This window comes from Pempheris klunzingeri, chromosome 19 (assembly GCF_042242105.1).
Source record: "Pempheris klunzingeri isolate RE-2024b chromosome 19, fPemKlu1.hap1, whole genome shotgun sequence".
Classification (NCBI taxonomy): domain Eukaryota; kingdom Metazoa; phylum Chordata; class Actinopteri; order Acropomatiformes; family Pempheridae; genus Pempheris; species Pempheris klunzingeri.
Window position 1 is genome coordinate 14,135,821 of NC_092030.1, and position 24,994 is coordinate 14,160,814.

The 24,994-nt window shown below is 40.6% G+C and overlaps 1 protein-coding gene across 2 annotated transcripts; it reads right to left on the bottom strand.

Moving 5' to 3' along the window:
- Positions 1–278: 278 nt before the first annotated feature.
- On the bottom strand, positions 279–23,953 carry gpsm1b (G protein signaling modulator 1b). 2 transcript variants are annotated; one of them, XM_070850813.1, is made up of 14 exons: positions 23,720–23,953; positions 15,783–16,004; positions 14,747–14,882; positions 14,270–14,412; positions 12,883–13,006; positions 11,115–11,230; positions 10,747–10,902; positions 10,541–10,649; positions 10,323–10,437; positions 8,756–8,826; positions 8,459–8,629; positions 2,791–2,914; positions 2,458–2,663; positions 279–2,295 (listed from the first exon to the last, which is right to left on the bottom strand). In XM_070850813.1, the coding sequence occupies exons 1-14, from the start codon at positions 23,779–23,781 to the stop codon at positions 2,095–2,097; spliced, it is 1,956 nt and encodes a 651-aa protein (XP_070706914.1). In that variant the 5' UTR covers positions 23,782–23,953; the 3' UTR covers positions 279–2,094. The 2 variants fall into 2 exon arrangements, with proteins under 2 accessions (XP_070706914.1, XP_070706913.1); XM_070850812.1 differs by having other exon boundaries at positions 2,752–2,914.
- Between the last annotated feature and the right edge of the window lie 1,041 nt (positions 23,954–24,994).

The window sequence follows — 24,994 nt, forward strand, 5'->3', positions numbered from 1 at the left end:
CCAAACTGGAAGTTAACCAACAAGTTTGGTCAACCCTTTTGTGCTTTGTTCCACCAAAGATTAGAGCTTTGGAAATTCAATCCATTGATTGTGTTGTTCTCAGTAGGCCTAGGACAAATTTCCACAGTACTGAGTGTGATATTTCTGCGCAACAGAGGTCAGTGTTACTCATGTCATTTTCCTAAGCTTAAAAAGAACTTGTGTTTAAACTACACTGCTACGCTGATCATTACTTAGCCAAGACTAAATAAAAGCAGAGCCCAAAGAAACATCTGAAACATTTTATTAAAAGCATGAAGGGACATATTCATGTCCTCAAATGGAACATAAATACAAAATATATTTATATGTACAAATTATGGCAGAGACAAATAGAAGCGTACCAGGTACTTTCTAAAAATGTTAATTCACAAAAAACTGAAAAAGAAAATATTAACTTTAGCTCCCAATGTGTTGTTTATCAAAGAGAGATGAATCAGGCATAACCGCTGTGAACTTGGACTTCCTGGTTCAGAATATCTCGAAGATTCATAAGCCTTGAGGTACAAAAATGAGGTATGCACTACCTTTGAATACAAAGCAAGCCCATAGGTATGGTCAGAGACTTTTTCTACAGTACCATTATACAGATGCTCTGTACAGCAAAATATTTCAAAGTTGCAGCTAATTAAAATTCAGTTTCTACAGCTTGTACCTCTCTTGCTGATTCTGGAACTTACATAGCAACAAACGGACAGATGTGCACTGCGGGCTCTATCTGATATTGATCATACACCGAATGAAATGATACCTGATGAAATTATTTGCAACGATCGCCGCATTCATGGTATGAGTTGGCAAAATGTTGTTGCTGACACCAGAGGAAAGTTCTCAGAATCATCATACTTTGAAGTGCATGGCAGTATTGTGCTGACAATGTTGTCCTAGAAATATTCAAGAGTGGGCAGTGCTTTGTATCCTTAATGGACTGCACTCCGTATTAATACAAGGTTTTGACCACAAGATGGCAGCACATTAGTAGCACAGCCTTGGACTAGTGCTTCAATATTGTTTATGGTATTAGATTCTTCAAAATATCTACCCACCTCTAGTTCTATTTTAAGTAATGATAATAATGGCAGTAAGCAGTAGTCTGTTATCAGATGTTGAGAACATTACGGGCAGCAGATAGCATTACTAAGCATTAAAAGCTAAGCAGAAACATAAACTGGAGCTTGAATTATCACACGACTTTAATCTTGAATCTAGAAAAGAAGCAGCTATTTTGTATCATTTCCCAGTAACCCCAGTTACTGCAGACTGTGTGAAGAGATGCATTTTATGAATGCATAAATGCACATGAATAACTTTCATGTTGAAAGTCATATTTAGTCAATTTATATGAAGTATATCATGTTGTCTAATTCAGAAGAAATGAAATGTGTGAGTGGAAAAAACTGATTAAAGCAGTTTGTTTAACACTGGATGGACGTCCCTAATACTGTTTCTGCTTCTAAAAGCTGGGGAACCACGAAAATTGAATGATAAAAGCACCAATGATAATATATATGTATATCTATTGATAAATCTCTATATGTAGATATACATATATATAAATGAATGTATATATGTGTGTGGTTTTATACATCTTGTGTTTTCATCAGTAAATCTTTGTGATTTCCACAACTCATGCTGAAGGTCTCCACATTAACCGTCCATGTTACGCTGTATGTCCATCATGTGCTTCTACAACACACAGCTGACACTAAGGAATACAATCTTGAGTCTGAAAAAATGCTGATTAAGGCATTGGATTAAGTACATATTTCATGTTTGTTGTTATCATGTTACTCCAAACTTATTTCCTTCGTCCCCACACAACCAAGCTTAAACTCTGCTTGTTTTCCGGTTATATTTACACACATTTAGAACATAATACATCGAGCAACACTTGACAGGGCACCACCTATTGCACATGGAATTTGTCTTGTGATTAAAATCTTGTTAGTTCACCCTTGGGTGCTGTCTTTAAATGTTGGCTCATCCTTTTTTTCCCCCATTTCTTCTGCTTTTATCTTCTTTGACGTGAAGTTGTGCAGCATTATTCACCAAGTCCTAGCTGGAAAAACCACCCGGTGGCTCTTGATCAGGGGACTGAGGGCTGTCCTGGTCGTCTGTGGGCAGCTGGACACGCTGCTCGTCCATACGCTTGGCCTGCACCCTCTGGATTAGACTGAAGAAGTCTTCATCAGGCACTGTGGGGGCATGGGGGCCTGCCTCTGGTGGGGAGCACCGCTGATCATCAATCCTTGAGGACTACAGTGAGAAAGATGAAAACATTTAGTGTGTAGAGGCACATGTGACACAACACAACTAAATCCATGCTTGATATGTAGTAAAGGAAAAAGACACAATAATCCCTAAAGTCTATAAGATTAATAATGAAGACTTTAGTCAAAGTGGGAGTTACGGCCGTACCTGGCACTTGATAAGCATGTTGAAGAAGTCATCGCTGGGTTCTTGATGATCCCCCTCACCCACCAGGTGTCCCAGATTGTTATGGGTGATCCTCAGGCCTGGAAGGTTACCAACATTAACCCGCTGGTCATCTAGACGGCGGCTCTGAGAGCTAGCAATCAAATCAAACAGCTCCTCGGTCTGCGGGGAAGTGGTAGTTGCAGGATCTAGAAGGGAGAGGAGCGAAGAGGAGAGGAGAGAAGTGTAGAGGTGTTTTTAAAATTGAGCACGCAGGTATGTAAACACTGTTCTAACCGATCATCTCGTTCAGGGGTGGCATGGAGTTCGCAGCACCTTCTCCGTTGTCTCCATTCTGTGGATCATCGAGATGGCAGCGCTGGTCATCCATGCGGCTGCTCTGGAACTTACTAAGGAGGTCAAAGAAGCAGTCTTCATCGGAGGGGTCGCGGCCCAGCTTCTGAAAGATTAAATGACAAGTTGGTCAAACAAATAGACAAAGATTGACTCTTGAAATTCTACTGTATGCTTATTTACTTTAACTGGAATTCCTTCCATCTTGACGTGGTCAGAGAGTTTATTTCACTTTTACTAGATGCTCGACTCAAGATGGCAGACAAAAATAATCTAATTAACTCACATGGGAAGGCCTTCCTGGTGAGAGTACCTTGTCCTAGATACTGAAGGTGGTACAATCTCATAAAATGTAATGTAAAAATACACAACCCTTTTGTGTTGAAGTAAAATGGCCCACATGGTGGTACCCTGCAAAACCAGACGGAAAGAGTAACAGATGTAGCTACAGCTGCCATCGACTGTGCTGTGCTTATGCATGTGGATCGGTTACAATTATAACATGATGGAATATTGATATATGTACTGTCACTTTGCTAGTTGGACTGTTGGTTTATTAAGTCGTTTGGCCCTAATGAGGAAAAGGTGACAATTTATTGTAAAAAATTTTCATTAGTTTAAACTTTGTTGGTGTTTAACAGAGGAAACAAACAGCCCTTGGTTTCACAGTCAGTTGGCAGTGCTGGAAAGGAGCGTATAGCTCTAATCAATGATCCGCCGATCAATGATTTGATCACTGACTGACTGAATGCCATTTCTGTTTTCCACCCTCACATGCTACTCAGCCTTTGGCAATGCTACTTCCATTGTTTGTTTTGAGATAACACCAAGAGGTGCTCGCTCACAACACACTGAATGACGCTCGCTCTCTCAGTGTTGCTGCACGGCGGGTTTAAGCTTTGCTTTACTCAAGTGGATAGTGCATACATGGAAAATGTTTTGGCTTTGAATCAGACTGCAATGTGATGGTACAGAATGAGAAGTGATCTAGTGGACAGCATCGTTAAAATGGGTCGTACATGATAACCAAAATAAAAAAAATAAGCTGCTAGTCAACTGAGAAATCATCTGACAAGAAACTGCCAGATAGAAGCAAAAATAATATCATAAAAAAAAGCTTTGAACAAAACAGCAAACTAAAAGTACAATAGATCCTTACAAATATTCTAAGAATAAGGTTTACGAAGAGTAAAAACTGGAATCCTCTCAAATTCGTAACACAGACTGTTACAAAGAACTGCCTCTTGGAACATTTTCCCAATATTTTTTATTTCATTTTAAAACTGTTAAAATAGAGAGTTTTACCAATATCACCATTTATCTCAAAGTAAGGAGTTAAAATCTCCATAATACAGGCTGTGGCCACAACTTTAAAATGAGCCAATGAGTTTAAAATTAATTTTCAGTTAGTTCAATTGAAGCTACCTGTGCTGAAATTGCTTGAAAAAGCCACTTATTTAAGCATGAACACTAATCACCATAAGAGTTACTGTAATCTGCTACATAAAATATACATAGGATGAATACAATTTAAAAAAAAAATACATGAAGAATTAATTAGAAGAAATAAGATAAGAAGATACGACTTTACCACCAACTAGTGGATGTATCAAAAATTACTTCACCTTACAGCAAGATGTGAAGTAGGTCATAGTCACTCAACTCAGCCCTACTCTAGGAATCTCGTATTTGAATATAATATAGGAAGATCAGAGAAGATGAAACAGACGAAGACAAAACGTTTACGATTTATCATAAAAAAAGTTCCTTACTTAAACTGCATCAACTCCCTGAAAGGCAGAGTGGAATATTTACACACACACACACACAGTAAAGCTACAAAGTGCAAATCCACACGCAATCACATGTCAAAAAGCGTGGGGATCCTGTGCCCCACGCTACTCCAGCTGCAAAACATGAGCGAAACATCTTACCAGCAGCACCTTGTCTTTGTCCTCTTTCTATCCCACTCTCTCTCTCATGGCTCTCTGAGCTCTCTTTCTCTCTCGCTCTGTCCACATGTGTGGCTCACATCTCCTTCTCCCTTACTGACACCCACCGCTTTACATCTCTCTCTCTCTCTCTCTCTCTCTCTCACTAGCCCCCCGCTGTACTCCACTCCCTCCCTCTAATTTCTTCTCCTCCCTCCTGTATCCCTCTATTCCAGCCTCCTTTGAATGTCCACCATCCTCTCTCTCTCTCTCTCTCTCTCTCTCTCTGCGGCTCTCCTGCAGGCCATTTTTGTCCTGTTCACCCACTGTGGGAAAACAACTCATTATGGGAAGCGGGAGGGTGGGGTTGGGGGATGAGGGTTGACCCTGTGGGGAGAGTAGCAGTTCTGTGATCAAGGTCACATTATCAGCAGAGAGGGATGGGGGGGCTGGGAGGGGGAGACAAAGAGGAAAGGGGAGAAAGGGGGTGGAAAGATGGGTTGGGGGTACAGTCATGAGTAAATTGCATGCCACCGGTGGCATCCAGCAGAGATCAACTACCCTCAAATGACAAGAGCCACCAGTGTCAGCACTGACACGCAATTCTTCACATGACACATGATAATTTACCATTCGAAATGAATGATTTTAACATGCACGTAAAAGCAATCCTCCATGTGATTATTTACTGGCTCTTTGCACACTAATCAGCTCCGTCACTTATAGCTCCGTCCGGCCCATGGTCTCTGTGCGGATGTCCTCACCTCCCTCTCTGTATTGTCCAATTAATCAAGTAGGCCAAAGGGACAGAACAAGGGAGAAAGGGACACGTGATGAGGATGACAGAAAAAGGAAAAAAGGGGAGGAAGCGAGTGAGAGATGTAGGGAAATTAAGTTGTGTGTGACAGAGCAGAGCAGGGGGGGGAGCGAGTGTGTGAGTGGGGCACAATAAAAGACATGATCATATCATACCTATGTGCTTTAATTACTGCTGAAAAAATTAAAGAATGTCTGACGAAAATTAAAAATTACACTTGAAACACGCTCGTGAATTGGCTAATTGGCCTGTACGGGAGTGAACCACTTAAAGCTAAAAACCAATCAACCAACCAATCATAACCTAGGAACACAGGAATTAACCTCTGTCACCTCTGCAGAATGCCTCCCTGTACGGTGTATTTGCAAGGGCGACTTCAAGGGTGTCAGCTAACAATGCATACATATAACAAATTTACTGTAGTTGTAAAATTTAAATACTGTTATATGTGTTTGATATGTGGTCAAAAGCTCCAGATCAAATCAGCAAGCAAAAAGCAATGAAATAATGGAGTTATGCTGAACTGCTCTACTGCCAACAAATAAGGAACTGACACTATTGTTGACCAATGAGATATTTGGAGACTAGACTAGAATGTGAACTTCATTCTGAAAGCTAAACTATTCAATTGATGCTTCCCCAAAGTTGGTGCACTTTCCATTTTCCCCTGACGATACATCTTCGAGACATCATAAGGTGGCCTTCTCTCTGATTTCTAGCTCTAGGAAAGAGTTCACCGATACACAACTGTCAGACTTGAAAAAGGGTGTGCTACAGTGTCAGCAGGATTACTAACATTTAGCTCTGGGTGCTATTTCTAGGACCTTGTGATGAAGTATTATCATGCAGCCCCGCAATTTTCACTTTTTTCCAGCATATTAGTTGCTGATTACAACAATTAGCACTGTCACAGAAACAAGGCATGATTAGGTGCTGAGGGGACACTGAATTTTAGGGATACAACAGCTGCAAAATGGCATCTTCATTAAGAATCTAGTTCACAGCAAATGGAGCAGTGTTGGCATTTAATGAGAAGACACCTTTACACTGTGTCTGACTCCTTACATCATATTGTATAAGCTCATGGGAAATTAAGGCAAATGTTCCCAATTTAATCTCTCATTTCTCTCATTTTCTCTTTAAAGCAGAAGCCCTGAAGACACTTTAGACAGGGGATGAACAGACAAGAAAGGAAAAAGTAGTTAAGTGAAGTCAGAATTTCAGCCCCCTTTGATGCTTTCTGTGGGAAAAATTAAAGCCATATTTCATTCAGCATGAAGGCGTAAGGAAAAATAAATAAGAGGATGGTTTTTTTTGTTTAGTTTGATGAAAATAAGGTCCAAAGAATAGGCTTTATGTTATTTATATGATACAGCAATCAGTTATGCAGCTGCACAACTTCAGAAACTCACATTGACACTCCAAGGATGTACACACTCTGGCAGCTCTGTGGTCCATCGTGGTTTGATGGAGTTCGCTGCATTCTTGGCATTTTGGCTTTATTCTCGAAATGGCATTTCAACTTAATTCTAAAATGTTTAATTGTATTCTCAGCATTTCAACTTTAGTCTCAAAATCCTCCTAATTCTCCTCTGACTTACCCTTTCCCTTGTCTAGCGCTAAAGTGAAAGTTTAACTTTGTTTGCAGCGCTTTGACTTGATTCTGAAAATGCAAAATAAAATAAAGTTCCTCTTCTCATTTGTCCCCTATGACTGGCCCTTAGTATTTTACTAAAAAGGTGGGCATATCTTCAATTCGCAGCAAATGTGAACAAGGGACTGATATTACACATTTTGGTGGGATGCTTAATACTCTCAGGCATGCAATAAATTTCAGAGCCTCAGCAAGTTTTCATCTAGACCTTAAGAGGAAGATACCTACACTGATCAAAAAAATAAGGAAACACTTAATCATCGCAGTATAACACCAAGTCAATTAAACTTCAGGGATACCAATCTGTCTAGTATGGAAGCATGAGCGATTGTAAATCAGTTTGTTTTGGTGCAAATGAAAGTGACAACAGGTGCGCTGGAGAAGCAACAGCAAGACAACCCCAAAAAAGGGGTTTTGCAGGTGGTGGCCACAGACAATTGCTCCTTATCCTTCCTGACCGATTCTTCTCTGGTTTCGTGTTTTGCTAGCGTCCTTGTCACTGCTGGTAGTATGATGATGGTAGCGTTACCTGCAGCCCATTCAGGGTGCACAGGTAGTCCAGCTCCTCCAGGATGATACATCCATACGTGCCATCGCAAAAAAACGTACGTGGGGGGCCAATCACATTACTGAGTCACGTGTTGTCGTGATGAAATTCACACAAGTTGGATCATTTTACGTTTTTGTCTGTGATTTTGAATCCAGCCCTCAAGCGGTTAGTGATTTTCGTTTGATATGTAATTTTGTTCTCAACGAATTAAACAATGTACAGTGAAGATTTTGATCTTGATTACGTAGTTTTCATCGAGATCCGATGTGTGATTTTAAGTGTTCTCTTAATTTTTTTGAGCAGTGAAGATTTGATGCTTTATCCTTTGACTTTTTTTGTGTGTGTGGTGTCGGAGAGTGCAAAACTTAAGACTCAACAAATTAACAATTCCAAATTATTAAAAGATGTGGGGAAATCATTTCAGAATAGGATGATATGCAACACTTCAGGCTAAAAAAATAGGTGTTTAAAAGAAAATTCAAAGGCATAGCTCAGCATTTTGGTAAATACGCCTTCCTGGTGAGAGTTAGATGAAAAGGTTGACACCACTCTTATATCTGTATGGTAAATATGCAGCTACTACCACCGGTCAGTTGGCTTAGCTCTGTCTGGAGATACACTCACACCTGGCACCACATAAGGAACATAATAGGGTTAGAGTAAGACGCTAATAAGAAAATAAAGCTATGGCTACTCACTGGCACTGGAGGCGGGACTTGAACAGTGATGTCATCAGTGTCGACAGGAGAGTCCAACCACGGCCTTTCATCTGATGACTGACTATCTGGATAGCCTTTTCTTCTACCTGGCTGCGACAGCTGGCTCTTGGATCTCCTGGGTATACTTTCCAAGTCTTGGTTCTCACCATTCTGCAGTAAAAGAACATATTGTCGGGGTGGAATTGATAACTCTTTGGGGAGAGAGCTGTGTGGGTCACATTTACAGGCCCATTCGTCTCTAGAGTGTCATACTGGAATGTGAGGAAGAGAAATCACCTTATCTGAAGGGTACTTCCACAGCTCTACACTGTCCATGCTGTTTCTCTTGGTGAATTTGGGTCTTGCTCCTACAGAAAAAATACATAAGTAAATAAACATTACTCCGACAATTACTACAAAAAAAAGTCACAACTGTAGAAACTCTCCAACAGTTTAGTCTAAAATCAAATCAAGCATGCGAGGGGCTGTTTTCCTTCTCTGCAGCAGCCTGTCATGTAAGCATTGGTCCCATGACGTTCGGTGTGGATGTGCGGTTTAGGCAGACAACTGAGCAAACAATATGAATAAGAGTCTGTTTGCCAGCTCTGCACCAGAGAGGGAAATGTAGGACATGGGTGTGAGTTTCTGCCCAGAGGAGAGTTCATGAATGCAAACATCACACAAAAGCCAGGATGACTGCACAAATAAAAACTGCAAAAAAAGTGTTTCTCTAAGCTTCATTTTGTATGTTCCAGTAATGTGAGTTTAGGGGAATCTACTCTATAATAATCATCAGTTTTACTACTTGGGGAATGAAGTTGAGTGTCGCTTTGAAAACAAGCCGTCTTCCTGAGACTGGGGGTAAAGACAAGAATCTTCACATTACCCTAAAAATGTACACACCCTTTGCTTTCTGTCACATTTAGCCCCAGTTCAGACATAACACAGACACTGTCGGCCTGTTATGTCTGTCTCACCTCAAGTTAGTTTTACATTTAAATGGCCACCTTGTGTACACATACAGTATTCCAGTTAGCTCACTCAAGCCCACGCGTTATTTCTGTCTAGCACTGAGGTTAAAAGAGCAGAATCGAAAAAACCTATTTAAAAATAGATTTTAAAGTCTGTTATCAGTAATTCTAAGGTGATACATTTTAATTTACTAAACCCCTGCAACCAAGTTGTTACATTTAAAATTCCTGATACAAGCGATTTTCTAGTCGTTATTTCTTGTTCCCTATTCTGTAGGATGGGAGAGCTTCCCCAAACTACGGTTTGCAAAGAGCAAACAGAAAGGTCTCTGTTTCACATTCACATTCAAACACACACACACACACACACACACACACACACACATGCACAAAAAAAAACAGGAATACACGCAGAGTTGGGTCGCCGCACCCTTTCCTCAGCCATGACTGAGGAAACAACTTTCTTACACAACATTAAAGAAAGCAGGTTACATTAAGTGCATGTATAACGCTGGTGGGGAAGACAACAACGGCCCAAAGTGAAGTTGAAGCTTTGGTTCGTTGAGTCACCATTTCATTCCACAGTCACAACACTCATTTCTTTGGCTGTGTAAACATTCAAACATTCTGCATTATGCAAAATCTAGAGCACAACAAATGACAAAGACTGACATCATTTACAGAACACCTAAAATCAGTGCACCCTTGACACGACCAAGTGTTGTGTCCAAACTAAATTATTACTCCATGGGGACGTTGTATTTGTACGATGGTTTAGCATAGTGCGTGCTTTTCTGGTGTTATTCTAAGCAAATGATCGTATTGTTTTTAAATGACAGCCAACTGACACATTTCATCTCATATAAAAAGGAAAACAGAACTTTTAGTGTCACCTTGCATCTCGAACTCTGAACTGGAGGGTGAGAGGTCACTCTCATTGACCCCCAGAGCTTCCATCAGCTGCTCCACATTCATTCTGGCTGTCAGTTCCCCGTTTCTGTCTCCAATCTGAGGAAGAAAGGAAGAGGTGGGGAGCAGAGGCATGGATGGGTTAAATGAGGCTGGATGCAAGGGGCCCTTAACTTTACCAAAGGTGCATTTAATGTCTCACTTCTTTAGAGATGTCCAGGTGCTTTCTGGCATAGTGCAGAGCTTGTTTGTGGTTCCCCAAAGACACGTATGCATTTCCCAGACTCCAGCAGGCACGGCCCTCACCGACTCTAATGAGACATGAACATACAGTCAAATGTTTTAAACTATTCCTGCGCTCATGTATGTTAGTGTGTATGAGTTAGACATTGCCAATGTCCTGTGTACCTATCAGTGAGCTCCTGGGCTATGTAGAGGTGTTTCAGGTGGTAGTCTATGGCCCTCTCATACTGCTGCAAAAGAGTGTAAGTGTTGCCAAGGCTGTAACAGGCCTGAGCCTCCATCACCTGGTCCCTCAGCTGCCTAGACAGTTGCAAAGTCTTCCTACAGAAATAGAAACAGAGAGATATAGTGAAGATGACAGTGTGGGAGGTGGAGGAGAAAAGATTTTCTTTCATGTGCTGAGAATTCTCGTGTTATGCCTCACAGTTGTTTTTATTACATTCGAGTTTAACATCAGTAGCATTTCCACTTTTGTAGAAGTCAGTTCACTTCCCCTTTCCTCCACTAGATGTCAGGCTCCCCTCTTTCCTCACCTGTAATACTCCGTGGCTGTGTTGAACTGACCAAGGAATATCAGGGCATTGCCTAGGTTACTGTAGGCTCGCCGTTCTGCCGCTTTGTCCCCAAATTCTTTGGCTATGGACAATCGCTGTGAATGACAGAGCAGAAAAGTCGAGTCAAGCCGAACGAACACAGCATTTTCCGTCACTCTCTTGAGTTTAGCAGCTAAACTCAGAGGTAAGGAAGATTCGAAAGAGCGCTTCTTGTCCAACCTGTTTCTCCTACACATAACTCAGTTTAACATCAATATGACATTTTGATCATTTTCGCATAATTCTCAAACTCAGCTCCTGAGAAACAGCCTTCCTCTTGTCGCAGCCCAATCTTAATTTAAGACCTTAAAATGCTCTTTTTTTCCTCTCTCACTGCACTAATATTTATCTGAAATAATCTGCTCTTGAGTCAGATCTTGAGAGAACAGTACGATATCAAAATGAGCACAAGGGTCAATTATGGGGTGTGAATTTGCAGCATGTTAAAAGGGGAACACCACGAGTCAAACAGATTACATGTTTACATGTTTTATTCCTGTTTCTTTCAAATTTCTGATAAAGATTTCATACATTAGCTTCTCCTTCATATTTGATTTATATCTCCACACATTTTCTCATGTCTTTCTTTAATTATTGCCCCAAAACCACTAATCAGACTTGTACTTAATAGAAAAAGTTAGGCACTATTAAGATCTGAATCATATAAGCCTTCTTTTTTGTCTAATTATCGTTGCATATGGTTGTTGAGGTGATCAGAGCTTTTCTTGAGTGTGACTAATTTATCCTTTTGATCCTTATTTCTCCTAAAGGAAGGGGGTTAACTTGTTCTTAACTTGTCACATCTTTATACCTTACTTTTCTTTTTTGACTCAATGCACAAGCAAAGGCTATTACAAGTTCAAGTTGCAAGCGCAGTTGGGCACATGAGTCCATGAAAAGATGTACTGCTGCACCAGTGGTGCATCAAATCAGCTCCTGTGATACCCGTTGAAAGCAGCATGCACCCCTACATGGCACTCTGATAGATTTGTAATGGGAAAGAGAGGAGAGACTGGCTACTCTCAGGAGGAAACAAGTGGTTTACAATAAATAGTGACAGCAATCATGGGGAGAGAGAAAGCCTGAAGCCATGCTTGCCAGTGATTCACCATGAAACCGATTTCTGTCATTTTTCCTCCGTGAGAGGCCATCAATATCTGCACACTGTGTTGGTACAACATGAGGTGGATCAACTGTCTGTGAATAGGCAAATTGGGCCTATTCTCAACAAGAAGCAAATGCACCTTCAATGAAATGAACAGCAGTGTAGTCTGACTGCAGCTAAGAGGGCAAGTCATGCAAACATGTTTGATCACAACGCAACAGTAACTCAAATTTTGTGGTAAGCGCTTGTTTGCTTCTGGGCTGCACGTAGCAGAAGCGGATACAAGAGGCTGAAGAGAATTACGATGACGCCCTGCAAATTTATCATGTGGCACTTCCGGGAAAACACAAGCCACCGAAACACCCCCAAACCACATCTTCATGTGTATGTTGATGCTTTGGACAAGCCACACCAAACATACTATATATAAAACAAGAGGAAATGTTTATGGAAATGGTGAGCCACAAAATTATGAATAGCTCTGAGGTGAACAACCTTGTGTTTGAAGCAGAGTGGTCTGCTGGTCTGGTGACGCAAGGTCACTGTTCTGTTCTGGCACCAGCAGTATTAGTATGATGCTGGTAAACATCTTGAATAACTCACCTGACGGTGAAACTTGATAGCTTCAACAAAGTTTCCCAGCAGATAGTGGGTGTTGCCCAGGTTCCCATAGGCCCTCCCCTGAGCAGCTCGGTCTCCAAGTTCTTTGACCAAACACAAGTTCATCCTAAAGAAATTGAGTACACACACAAATTTAGAATCAGCATGTAAGCATGATCACATAAATTGTGGATTACTCTTTTTTTTGCAAATGATAATAGAAAAAAAAATACTAATTGAGCCTTTAATATGAAGCTTGTAGTCATGTATTAATCCTCTCTTTCACCTTTGACAGTTTCTTACTTTGATGTAATCTGCTACATTGTTAAACTATTAGCTTTATTATTAGGTTTATTATGTTTTACTTGGCAATACCCATTTCTTTCCCACCAGTGAGTTGCCTTCTTCTAGTGCACCTTCAGAAAGCGCTTAAAACAGTGACTTTTTTCTGCATTTTGCTACCATAACTGACCTCAGCTCAGTTATGTGTTGCTCTCATTTTGCATATGATTCCTTGCAGAGTCACTTCAAATTGACAATAACTGCATTCAATTTCCTTTAAATGTAAAACTAGTAGAAACTATGATGTTCAAAGAATTGCTCACAGAATACAGACAATGGCTTGAAGATAAAAGATGTGTATAATATTTATTACGTGAGTGAACAAGTTTCAACCAAACTGAGAAATGAATCACAAATCTGGCACAACTGCAGAACTCTTTAGACCTGAGGGAGGATTTCATCATGACAACAGTGTATATAGTGTAGTATTTCACAAAACTGGGCTATGAGGCACAATGGCTTCAAGAAACCCCTTTTAACAGTGAGGCAGACGTGAGCCTGGGGTTTGCCAGAAGGCATATGAACTACTGAGAGTACAGAGAAAATTATTCTGCGGTCTGATGAAAGTAAACTGAAATCTTCAGCAACAATGTAAAGTAACATTCTGTTTAAAACCAACAACTTATCATCAATTCTCACAGCATCCAGGCTGTTAAGTATCACAGAGGCAGCATGCTGTGGGGTTGCTTGTGAGCATCTGGGACTGGGTTGATTGTGAGAATAAATTGAACAATGAACGGTGGGAAAAGCAGTAGTAAAGCTTTTGTTACCCCCACAGATGCTCTCCGCCTACATTAATTAAACCTGAACAAGTTGCAGGTAAAAAATAGCAGGAAAACATAATTCCAGACGTGCCACGCAGGCACAGATGAGATTTCTGTGTGTAACTTTAGAAAAGCAAAACATTCTAACGTAACTTTAATGCAAGTTTTCTGGATGAAATCCCTTTTGACACCACAAAATGCAGTTTAGCTCACTTGTCTAGGCTGCCACTTTATTTTCTATTCATGCCTCTCAGTGTATTCTTTCGTTAGTCGACAATACATACTCATAAAAGCCAGTAGCCCTTTGCAGTGTGTCTCTGACATCAGGAGGCAGGTCCCCTGGTTCCTGGGTGCAGCCCCATAAATGTTGTTTGCCCTTTGCATGAAACACATTTCCTATGTTGTACAGTGCTCTGGCCTCTCCAACCTACAACCGGAAAATACAGAGACACACAGAAAAGAGAGGTTAAAAAAAAGAGTGATGCTGAAAGATCTCTCAGCCGACATCAAGATATGTGTGTAGATCAAAGATTTATTTCTTTTTACTCTACTGATTTTTTTTTTTTTTTTTCCAGAAGTTCATATGTGTGCATCTGGACATCCACATGCTCCTTGCATAATATCCTGAAAGCATTAGTAATTATACATGTAATTTGTGTCTCAAATACTAAATAAAGATTCTGTGGGACAGGTTTCATGTGGTCTAAGGAGCAAATAAACAGGCCTTTTGGGGAAATGCTGTTAAAAAACATGCACGTTACCTTGTCTCCCTGCTCTTGAGAAATATCCAGATGTCTTTGACAGCACACAACGGCCTCATCAAAGCGCCCCAACACTTTTAATGTGTTACCAAGGTTGCCACTGGCTTTTCCTTCTCCAATTCTGTCTCCTATTGTTCTGCAAATAAAGACATTTTTGATGTTCAGTGGTGGGAGCAAAGACTGCAGTTATTACATTTAGTGAGATGACAGCCATTAAGGTACTATAACAAGTTTCATTTGGGAAATGCTGTACAGTAAATTTTTAATTGGCTGCTTACTTCCTAGGATCAGGTCCCAGTGGCCCTGGGGAGACTGTAATGTAACAAGGTAAATCTCCCCTGGGTCTTTGATTGCTTCCCTACTGAAGTACCAGCTGCACTCACTGCAGGGGTCCGGATTAGTCATACAAGCTAAATATGCAGCTGGTAGATGTTAACTGTTACTATATCAAAGTCCCCTCACTTTTTCTTGGAATTTTCATTGTCTAACTCAACACAATGAAATCCCAGATGTATCTTACAAATAAAATCTGTCAGGGATGGTAAATGGAACCCTCTTCTGTGACTGTCTGAACATCATTAGCACATCGTTCAAACACACTGCTAAACAGCTCGGCACTGAGTAGAACACCTTGCATAAATTAGCTGCTCTATTGCAGTGCACTGTCAGTGCCAAATAACTAAAAATATGCATTCAGTGCGTCACAAACTACACCTTTAATGGGTTTCATCTGATTTTTTAATGCTGGAATTAATTCACAACATTCAAGCTTTACGCCAAAATACAGTTGAATACTTGACCCACCCTTCTTTCCCACCAGCTATATCCATCCATCCATCCATTGTGGTACAATGAAATTAGGAATCTAGGAAGGATTAGGAAGCTAATATCCGACTGAATCAAAATATTACTATTAAAGTTTGTTCCAGCATCTCATCTCACAAACCCCTGAACATCTTAAAACAATAGTGCGAACTTAACACCGACTTTTAAACTATGTAGTAGGCAGCAGCTATTAAAAAGGTACAATTCTCACCTGGCTAAAGTAAGATCATGTCTGTGGTATTCCAGGGCTTTGCCATACTCTTTAAGGTAAAAGTAGGCATTGCCCAGCTGGCTGTAGATGGCACTGAGGGTCTTCAGGTCTTCTGTGCCCACCTGCACTGCTGCCTCAAAAAACGCTGTCCCCCCTTTAAAGTCCCCAGCCTTGCACAACCGCTCTCCTTCCAGGGCCAGCTCCAAGCAAGAGGCCTCCATCCTAAATGGTGCAAACAGAGGTTTACACATCCATACAGGGAAAGACAGAAAACAGCATTAACATGGGAGCACTAATCCTTGTTTTATAGTACAATGTATAGTAACATGAACACTTATCACAGTGGCCGTGCAACATCTTCTCATGGTGAGGAACAAATTGCCTGTATCACCATGACAACAAGTTCTGTAGCCATACCTGTGGACTGTTGCCTTAGCAACTGAGTCTAAGGCTTTAAGATGAGGCACCTTGAAAAGGTGTTGCACTCTTCACTCATTATGGCTCATATCAGCCTGTTTTATCAAATCTGATTTATTAAGACCTCTCTCAACTTATTGGTTATTCATGTCAGGCTGATAAATCTACTGACTTGTCCAGACATTTGGAATATATGATATCAAAATCAACCATGCTTTTTGTATATAGTAATGCTATGAAAACAAATATTAGAGTAATTCAGCAAATCAATAATATTCGTTATTCCCAAGTCAACACATGATATCCAAGTATGTTTATGCTTCCTTACATTGCTAAACTGAAAGAAACTGAAAGAACCAACATGTTCCAGAAATAACTATCAAAAGCTAAGTAAGAGGGGTCTTCCTACCTCTTCTACAATGCATTGGATGGCAACCATGGCAACTGCTGGATCAGTGATGCTGACTCAGGAAATATTAACATTTTGTCTATTGACAATTTCTTTGTCATTAAGGCGACATTTCAATTAAATTCTAAGGTATTTGATGGGGGCTAGAGTGTGCAACCATAGGGTCCTTTTAAATGAACTGCACATACAGAGCACAGTCACAATAAGGACTCACGAGTGAGTCGTATCCAGAAAGTATACACCCAAGATTCATTGTATAATCCAGGATAAACTAAAGAGCAGCCAAAGTGGTTGCAGCTCTAAATTCAAGATAAGGTACTAGAATGTAGAGTTAAGCAAGGATTATCCTTGAATCTAATCTGTTTCACAAATGGCACCATTCAAAAGTATAGCAAAGCGATGTGAACCATATGTAATTCCACCTGCAGGTCAAAAACTCAAAATGGGCTCATTCGGTAAACATTTCACATCATCCACTTCTCAACACTCCTCCTCTCACATTAAGTATTTCTTTGTTATCTATTATCTACTCATACTGGATATTTAGTTATTTATTGAATCTACTTTTTTCTATCCACTCCCACATTCACCACCACCGGCACTTGCACTCAAACTACCACTATATTTCTTTGTAATGTTAGCCATCTTAAATTTGATGAAGTATATTTTATGAATTCACCCAAAACAAGCCTTTTGTATTTTGTTGCCATTTTGCAGTCATATGAGCATGTAGATGCGAATGTCTTCCTGCTTGCCAAAACATAACTGTAATTGCAATCGTTGGCACTTTTCAGCATCAAAATAACTTATTGTAACAGATAATTAACAGTAATTTATATTATCAATTTGATCTTCTGATAAACGTTTCTCAACTTGTCCTGATCTAGAGTAAGTGTGCTCACCAAGGTAATTTGGTTTGCAAAAAACTTGCTTTCCAAGCATCAAAATGACCACACAAGTGGTCCTTGTCAGGGTAGCAGTACCTGTGTTTTTGTTTGGTTCGTGTTTTGTCCACATACACCTGTAGCTCCAAGTGTAAAGGCCTTAACATAGCTTGAGGTCGGGGTCCATGGTGGACCAGTCTACACACTGCTCTCTCAGCGCCAGTCAGAGGGCAAGGCTCAGATGCCATGACGACAAAGGTTAACAAGACTTTTGTCAAAAAAAGAGAAATAAGCTCTTCACATAGAGATTGCAGTTCATTCCAACACTACACTTATTGCTAATAATGCAATGCTGAGGCTTTTAGTGATGTCAGCTGATGTAGCTAATTGAGATGAAATTTCCTGCTAGAAGTTTCTGTGTGCACAGTTTCCCAGTCTTTATTGTCCAGTGAATCGCTCCATAAGAATCCACAATGTGAGCAAAGTTGCAGCAAAACCTGGACACAGTCCAACTGGAATTTCTACACATAGATCCAGACCAGCCAAGAATCACATCTGCTTTTCAAGTCCTCGAGAATGTTCCAAATGCTGAATGGTGAACTCTCTACTCCCATAGCCCAGCCAGCCAGGAGGGAATTGTAGGACATTCCACTAAAGAGCAGTTCCAGTTACAGTTGTGTTTCTTAGCAAAAACATGTTGATTCAAAAGTCTACAGCGGTCATGTTTCATTGATCCAACTGGGTGTAAATCAAGAAGTTGAGATGTCCTCATCTGATCCTCTTCAACCTGTCCTCAGCTGTGACAGCTAGATCCATTGTTCTGCATTGTCACGCTTTTAAAAGAGGGAGGGTGTAGTGTAGGGAACATTCTGGGTGACCATAGCAGGACAGTCGGAGACGACAACGCGAGTCCAATACTTCTAAGCTCGACCACTGCCCCAATGAGAGACAGGGAGGAAGGATGAGAGAAAGACAACCGCTAATCCAGGGACGAGCACCTCCTTGGTAGAGACCACATAGTGCACGGATTGGCCCAGACTAATCCAACTATCTGCTGACACTGGTAGAAACATTATTAGGTCACCAGTCAATAAGACTTTGAGTAAATAGGAGGTAAGGGACCTATAAATGTCAAGACTGTGTGTCAATACATGTTAAATTATTTTCACTTTTTAAAAAAAGAAAAAAAAAACCAAATATATAGATGACAACTCTTGTACAGTAGATCTTGTAAATAAACAATGACCTACATTAAACGATGGCCCTCATCCAATGTCCTTTGTGTCCACACAACCACAAGCAACGTTGTACGTGCTTATTTTCACACTACCAACACACAGATGGCCCACAATGAATGCGGTGCCTAAACGCATCCTGTGTAGACAAACGAGGAGCACTGAAGCCGCTGCTGCTCTGCAAAACTTGCTGCTCATGCTGTGCCACCTGTGTGGACTCAATTAAAAACTATGGAAACATCATACATGTATAGTCAACCTTGCCATGACTGTAACGATGGCAAGGTTGATGTGACAGCATGCATAATACCAAGGTCCTTACAGTGAAATACCTCTCATGGAATGCAATGCAAGACTATAGCCACAAACCATTTTATCAAATGCACCTGCGCATTGCTTGATATGGCATGTAAATGCCTGCCACATGCATACATACATTTGAAGTTTATAACCACAATATTGGAATAAATGGAGTCATTTCTTCCTCTTAAGAGAACCCAATATTTTGCCTGCTTTACGACATATCCTTGTGTCAGACCTTCTGTGAAAAAGGCCTATGAGAACTCGCTTGTCTTCCCTGCTCATTACAAATGGCTCTTGCTGTTGTTGGAGCAACATATCCAAGCCCTGGGGCAAAAGTACTCTAAACGTGTTTTCGCAGGTTGGCCAGTAAAAGTAAAAGTCATCACTCTGCAAAGTAGATGGAGCTGTATACCGCTGGAGATAACAGTACTTGAAAAATTTGCAGTCATTAAACAAGATGGAGTTAAAATAACAACTTCCGCAACACTTGGGAGAAACCATCAAGCTCTGAAATCCTTCAGTTGGAAAATGCCCCGAAATGGGGCAGTAACCACGTCTGAAGAAGTCATCAAAGGAGGGCCCAAAAAGTTGTAGATTGCCAACTCTTCGGTGCAGTAGCCCAAGGGATAAACGGTACAAGTGCAGTTGCAAAAGATCACAGAGGACACATGCACAAGCAATCATATCCATGATGTAGGAGACACTAAATCCAGTAACAATTAGGTGTAAAGACTCTGTTCCTTCAAATCTGCACCAGTGGTATGGCGCTGAGCAAGCCCGATGTTGCACACAAGGTTTAAGCTTGTCTACAGGAAGCTCACAGACAAACTAGAGGCAAAGTGCTTCTGACAAAAAAAAAGGAGAATACAAACAAATGGCCATGAAGAGAATTTTCATGACTGGCAAGGACTATGTCTTGTGCAGTGCCTGATGGGAGGAATACAGACTGAGCAACAAGGTTTCAAGGAGGTAGGATATATAGATAGGTGGGTGCTGAGGCTTTGCAAGGACATCAGTGCAGTGTCTTCATGTCAACTTAGAGTTCAACTTAGAGTTAAGTTGAAGCTGGTAACTACAGAGCTGCTGATCCATGCTGTTACAGAGGAAAGACAAAGATGAAGAGGGAGACATATGGATACTGAGACCAGCTGCTTGCAGATGGTGCAAGGGCCTCTGGAAACAACTACCAAATTGTAAAACCCTGAATTGTAAAACAGATTGTGGAAAAAGGGTGTAGCCTTAAAAACGCCTGGCGACAAGGTTAAATAACTTGAACTGTGCCGTTATAAAGTTAGATGCCACAGAATCAAACTCACTCATCTTGATCGAAGGTAGTAAAAGTACTGCATGGGAGCTAGCTTGAGGGCTAACTGACAGATGGATAAAAGAAAAACTGTGAGGAAAAGACATCCATGGGCACATAAAGAGAGACAAAGCAAATAAACATCACGAAAAAGGGATTATTCTCCATGAGAGGATTTTCACAGTGACTTTCATTCTTGTCATCCTTGTGGTTGGAGTAAGAATGGATCTGTGCAGTACAGTCTGCCATTCTCTCCTCTGATTACCACTCTAATTGGTCTGTTTGGAAGACACTCATCCCATAATAGCCTGCCTGTGGTCTAAGAGAGACAGTCTCCAGTGGTGTTACCATGGCAGCACAGAGTACATGTAACATATTGGATAGGTTTCACAAAGTAAGTTAGGGAGGTAAAAAGTGAAGTCTGTATGTAATCTGAACTATGCCGCGTCTAAGGTTTTGTTATTTCAGTGGAAAACAGCATAACAGAACAGTAAAGCTTTGTCAAATAATGAATCAAAATGTATTTATGTTCTTCTGCCAGAGAAAGGTAAAACTGTAAAAGGCATGTGAAATAAAAATCTATTAGGGTTAGGTGTCTATAAATAACCCGTAAAATATATATAAACCGTGATTAATAGCCTAGTGCAAGTTCAGACAACAACAACCTGAATATGAGATTTGACCCAATTAAATCCTAATTCTGTATTTAAACTGAAATGTATTACTTTATAAAAAAAAGAGGGAAAAAAAGTATTTAATGGCACTCCTACCTAATTCATGGATCCTTATTCCATACTCAGGGTTCTACACTACTGTCACCATTATTCTTGGCGTAGTGAAGAAACTCAGAGTAGTAATCCAGCCATAATTACAGAGTGCCACGGCTAGTTGTCAGGGAAACCAAAGAGAAACTCTCTAGGAATGTTTTTTTTTTTTTCCTCTTGCAGTGCATGTCTCCCTCAGTTAGAGCAGAGCTGTCTCCTTTCCTCTTTTGTCTGATTCTCTTATGAAACACAATTTTTTTTCCTTTTCTGTGATTCATTAATGAGGCAGCTTTATGTAATATGGTCACAGAGAGAGGAAATAACAACATAACATTTAGGGAAGAATAGTCCCCAACTGTAGTATTCTTAGAGTGTGGTCACTGACAAAGTGTTTGTTTGCTGCAGCATTTGGCTTAACAATGTGTGAATTTAAATTCTAATTATTCTTTTCCTGAGGAGTAAGTCCTAAGATCCTTGATATGGTATTTAATGACATCTCCATTTCCAGTGCCAGGCATTTATTTTCTTGCAATGAGGTGACACCTCCTTTTCATTACTAGTTACTATGTTCTGTCAGTTCTTGGCACTTGATGTGTAAGTAGGGAGAACACAATAGCTATCTGATGCAATGCAAGTACAGTACAGTTAAAGCACTGAAATACTCCACAATCCACAGCCGTAACACTATTTTCATTTTGGCAATACCCAATAAATAGAATTAATGTCTGAAACCAAAGGCCTAACAAAGCAAAAGCTTTTTTTAAGATGAACTGTTTGTTGACAAAGACCCACAGATAATATCCCTCTGTGTCTCATCTGTGTGTCCTTAGAATCTACAGACAAAACACACACACACACACACACAAATATCCACAACCCTCATTGTAGAAAGGTCATGTATTGACTTTATCTGTTTGTAAAATAGAGGGACAGCATTCACACGCAGTAGACCTGGCCATATAATCATAACCATTACTGCAAGTCACTCTGTGTGTGTGTGTGTGTGTGTGTGTGTGTGTGTGTGTGTGTGTGTGTGTGTGTGTGTGTGTGTGTGTGTGCTTGTCCAGGACCTGACAACCTTGTAGGGCTTATGAATCATCACAACTCAGCAGTTTAAATGAAAAATTTGTAATTAAAATTTACCAGCAGAGCTGCAGACATTATGCTTAAAATACTTTGATACTACTGTAATACACAATTACAAATAACTTCTGTCCCCCATAAGCAAAACAGCACGCTAGTAACGTATTAACTTTGAGAGAATAGCATTCCACTCAAAACAGTCCTTTGCAAAATGTCGCCATGCAATTATTACATGCATAATTACTTATTAAAAAGGTCTTAACACAATCTGTGGGTGGTATGTCTGATTAATATTTGACTCACACACAAAGGTGTGGGGGCACTCTAATATAATTACTGTTAAGTGATGAGTAATTCTCAAAATATATTCAAAGATTTGTCAAACTCAGAAGTGATCTAAAAACCTTAGAAATGACACAAAGGCAACTAACGAATAAAAGTGATCCATGGCCCACTAAGTCTAACCATCAAGCATTAATAAGTGGAGCGGAGATAATGAGTTGATGAATCAGATAGAAGATGAGCAGAAAATTGAGCAAATGTGCGACTTGTTTTTACACAATCTATCAACCGTTTTGGTTCATTTCTCACAAATAAATTTCAACTTCTCAAAAGTGAGGATTTGATGCTTTTCTTTGTAAAATATCACAGTAAACTGAATATCTTTGGGTTTTTGTCATATAAAACCATTCATATGAATATGTCATAATGGGTATGTTACACTAATTTCTAACAGTTTATTGACAAGCAAGTGACTGATTCATAGAGAAAACATTGAATAGGTGGAGCCCTTGGACTGAGCAGTATAAAAGCATAGTGCTTATGTTCACCAGTTGTCAATGAGATGAGATCTATAGACATTATATAACCATTGAGAGTTCTCATTTGGGCCTGGCACTGAAGGACTTCATACATGACATGCATGTTTGCATGCAAATAACGCAATAATACACGTGGCAAGGAAACACAGCACCATTGCGTAAACATGGAAAGTGGACTGTCACATATACACTTAGTATAAAAACGCAAATACTGCTGCACCGACGCCTTGGTGCATCCGAGTTCCCGTTTCATCCGTGTGATCTCCTGACCCTGTGCATACTGTGTTCAGTGATTTTGCACCCACCTGGCACGTTTAAACCACAGCCATGTGTACAGTCCAACCAGCCCACATACGCTCCTTGCTATAGTCCTGGTAGGTTCACATCCACGAGGCTCCTCTCAGTCTGTACATTCCAGCCACAGCAGCGCAATGACCCGAGCCAGGAATGAGGCTTTGGAGCTGGTCTCCGGCTCAAACTGTGGCTGGGTCTTGAGCTTTAAATCAGTGAAAGCTGGCTGCTCAAGTTCCGCCCGCCTGGCTCCTCCTTAGTAAGCACAGCCTCGAGCTGCCAGCGCTATTATTCTCTATTATTCTGCCTCCTCTCTGCCCCTCCAGCCGCTCCCTCTTTTATCCCACTCTTGACAGCCATTCAAGGACAGGCTACAGGACTGACCCCCCACCCCCTGTTTGCCCGTGTACCTCCCCTACGGTCCTACCTTGAGTGCAGCCTCTTGCTGGCCAGATCCTGGTCCACACCGTTAGCAGCCGACTGAGCCATGGAGCCGCTGCTGGTCTGCCTGCCTCCTAGCTTACTTCCTCCTGCTAGGATGCCCCCTTCACAGTTGTTACCTCCACAGACAGCTGACCTTTTCTTCTTTCTTCTTCTCTGTCACTCCCTCCCCCTTTTCTCTCTCGTTCTGCTGGCTCTCACTCCCTCCCCTCTTCCCTCACACGGCACAGCAATGGCAGCCGCCGAGGAAGTGAGGTATTGAGCAAATAAACCATAAAAACACGCAGCCCCTCCCCCGAAATGACGTCACGGGCCGGGGAGTCGCTCATTCCGGAAGAGCATGGGAAAACACATTTCAAGCATTTAGAAACATTGTGATATGCAATAATAATTTCTCTGTGTTTTACTGTTGTTGTCTCCTCTTCATGCTCTTGCTTTTTTCTCTGAGAGCTCCACAGATGGGTGCGGTTGGGTGTGCTTTGTTTGACCTGTACACACGCTCAGCTGTGATGTCACAGTGTCCAGGAGTACACCTGTGCATCACTGATCAGCAAAGAAAAAAGAAAACACTCTTTGGCGTTGACTGAAAAGCATTTAGTTAAAATATTTCCATTCTTTTATTTCTTCAATTAAATTCTTCAAAGCCCCTACAAACTCAGTATTTCTAACAATGAATATTTCATGACTAAATAAGCAGCAATAGAAGTTAAAGTTTGGGGGGAGGTTAATATTTTATACGACCATAACAATACAAAACTCAGCTAATCTAGTTCATCTGGGCTGTGTGGGTGTGGTTTGATCAGATGTGATTGACAGGGATGACAACGTAAGAAAACCTCAGTGACTAATACATGTAATGTTATATATTTCCACTTCAAAGCAGTAAGAAGAGTGAGAACAAAACCACAATTTGTCTTGTGAAATAACCAAAAGTGTTACCAGGGAATTCTTTGGTCATGTCAGACTCCATTGCTCATAATGAGAAACAGATTTTTTTTTTAATCTTGTCTGTATACTGTATAGCTACTGTTTATTAATCTCCTTTCTTTTTCTATTTATCTATCTATCTTTTTTTTTTATCCTGAATTTCATTGCGTGTTGAAACTTGTTTTTATCTGTACAGATGACAATAAAACAATTGAATTGAATTGATTGAAATATAGGTCTTTATGAAATGTGATGTGTTGCTAGCATCGCTTTTCATGTTGGACTTAAAAAGTGAATGAATGAGGAGGCTCTGGCAGAGATCTGTATGGCCCCA

Bases quoted from the DNA above. Each gene is read 5' to 3' on its own strand.
- gpsm1b (XM_070850812.1), bottom strand. From the start codon at position 23,781: ATGGCTCAGTCGGCTGCTAACGGTGTGGACCAGGATCTGGCCAGCAAG. The intron at 13,007-14,269 runs GTATGTATTGTC...CAATTTCTTTAG, and splicing joins AGGGCTACTGGCTTTTATGA to GATGAACTTGTGTTTGGTCA. The intron at 2,915-8,458 runs GTGAGTAGCCAT...TTAATCTTTCAG, and splicing joins AAGTCCCGCCTCCAGTGCCA to AAGCTGGGCCGCGACCCCTC.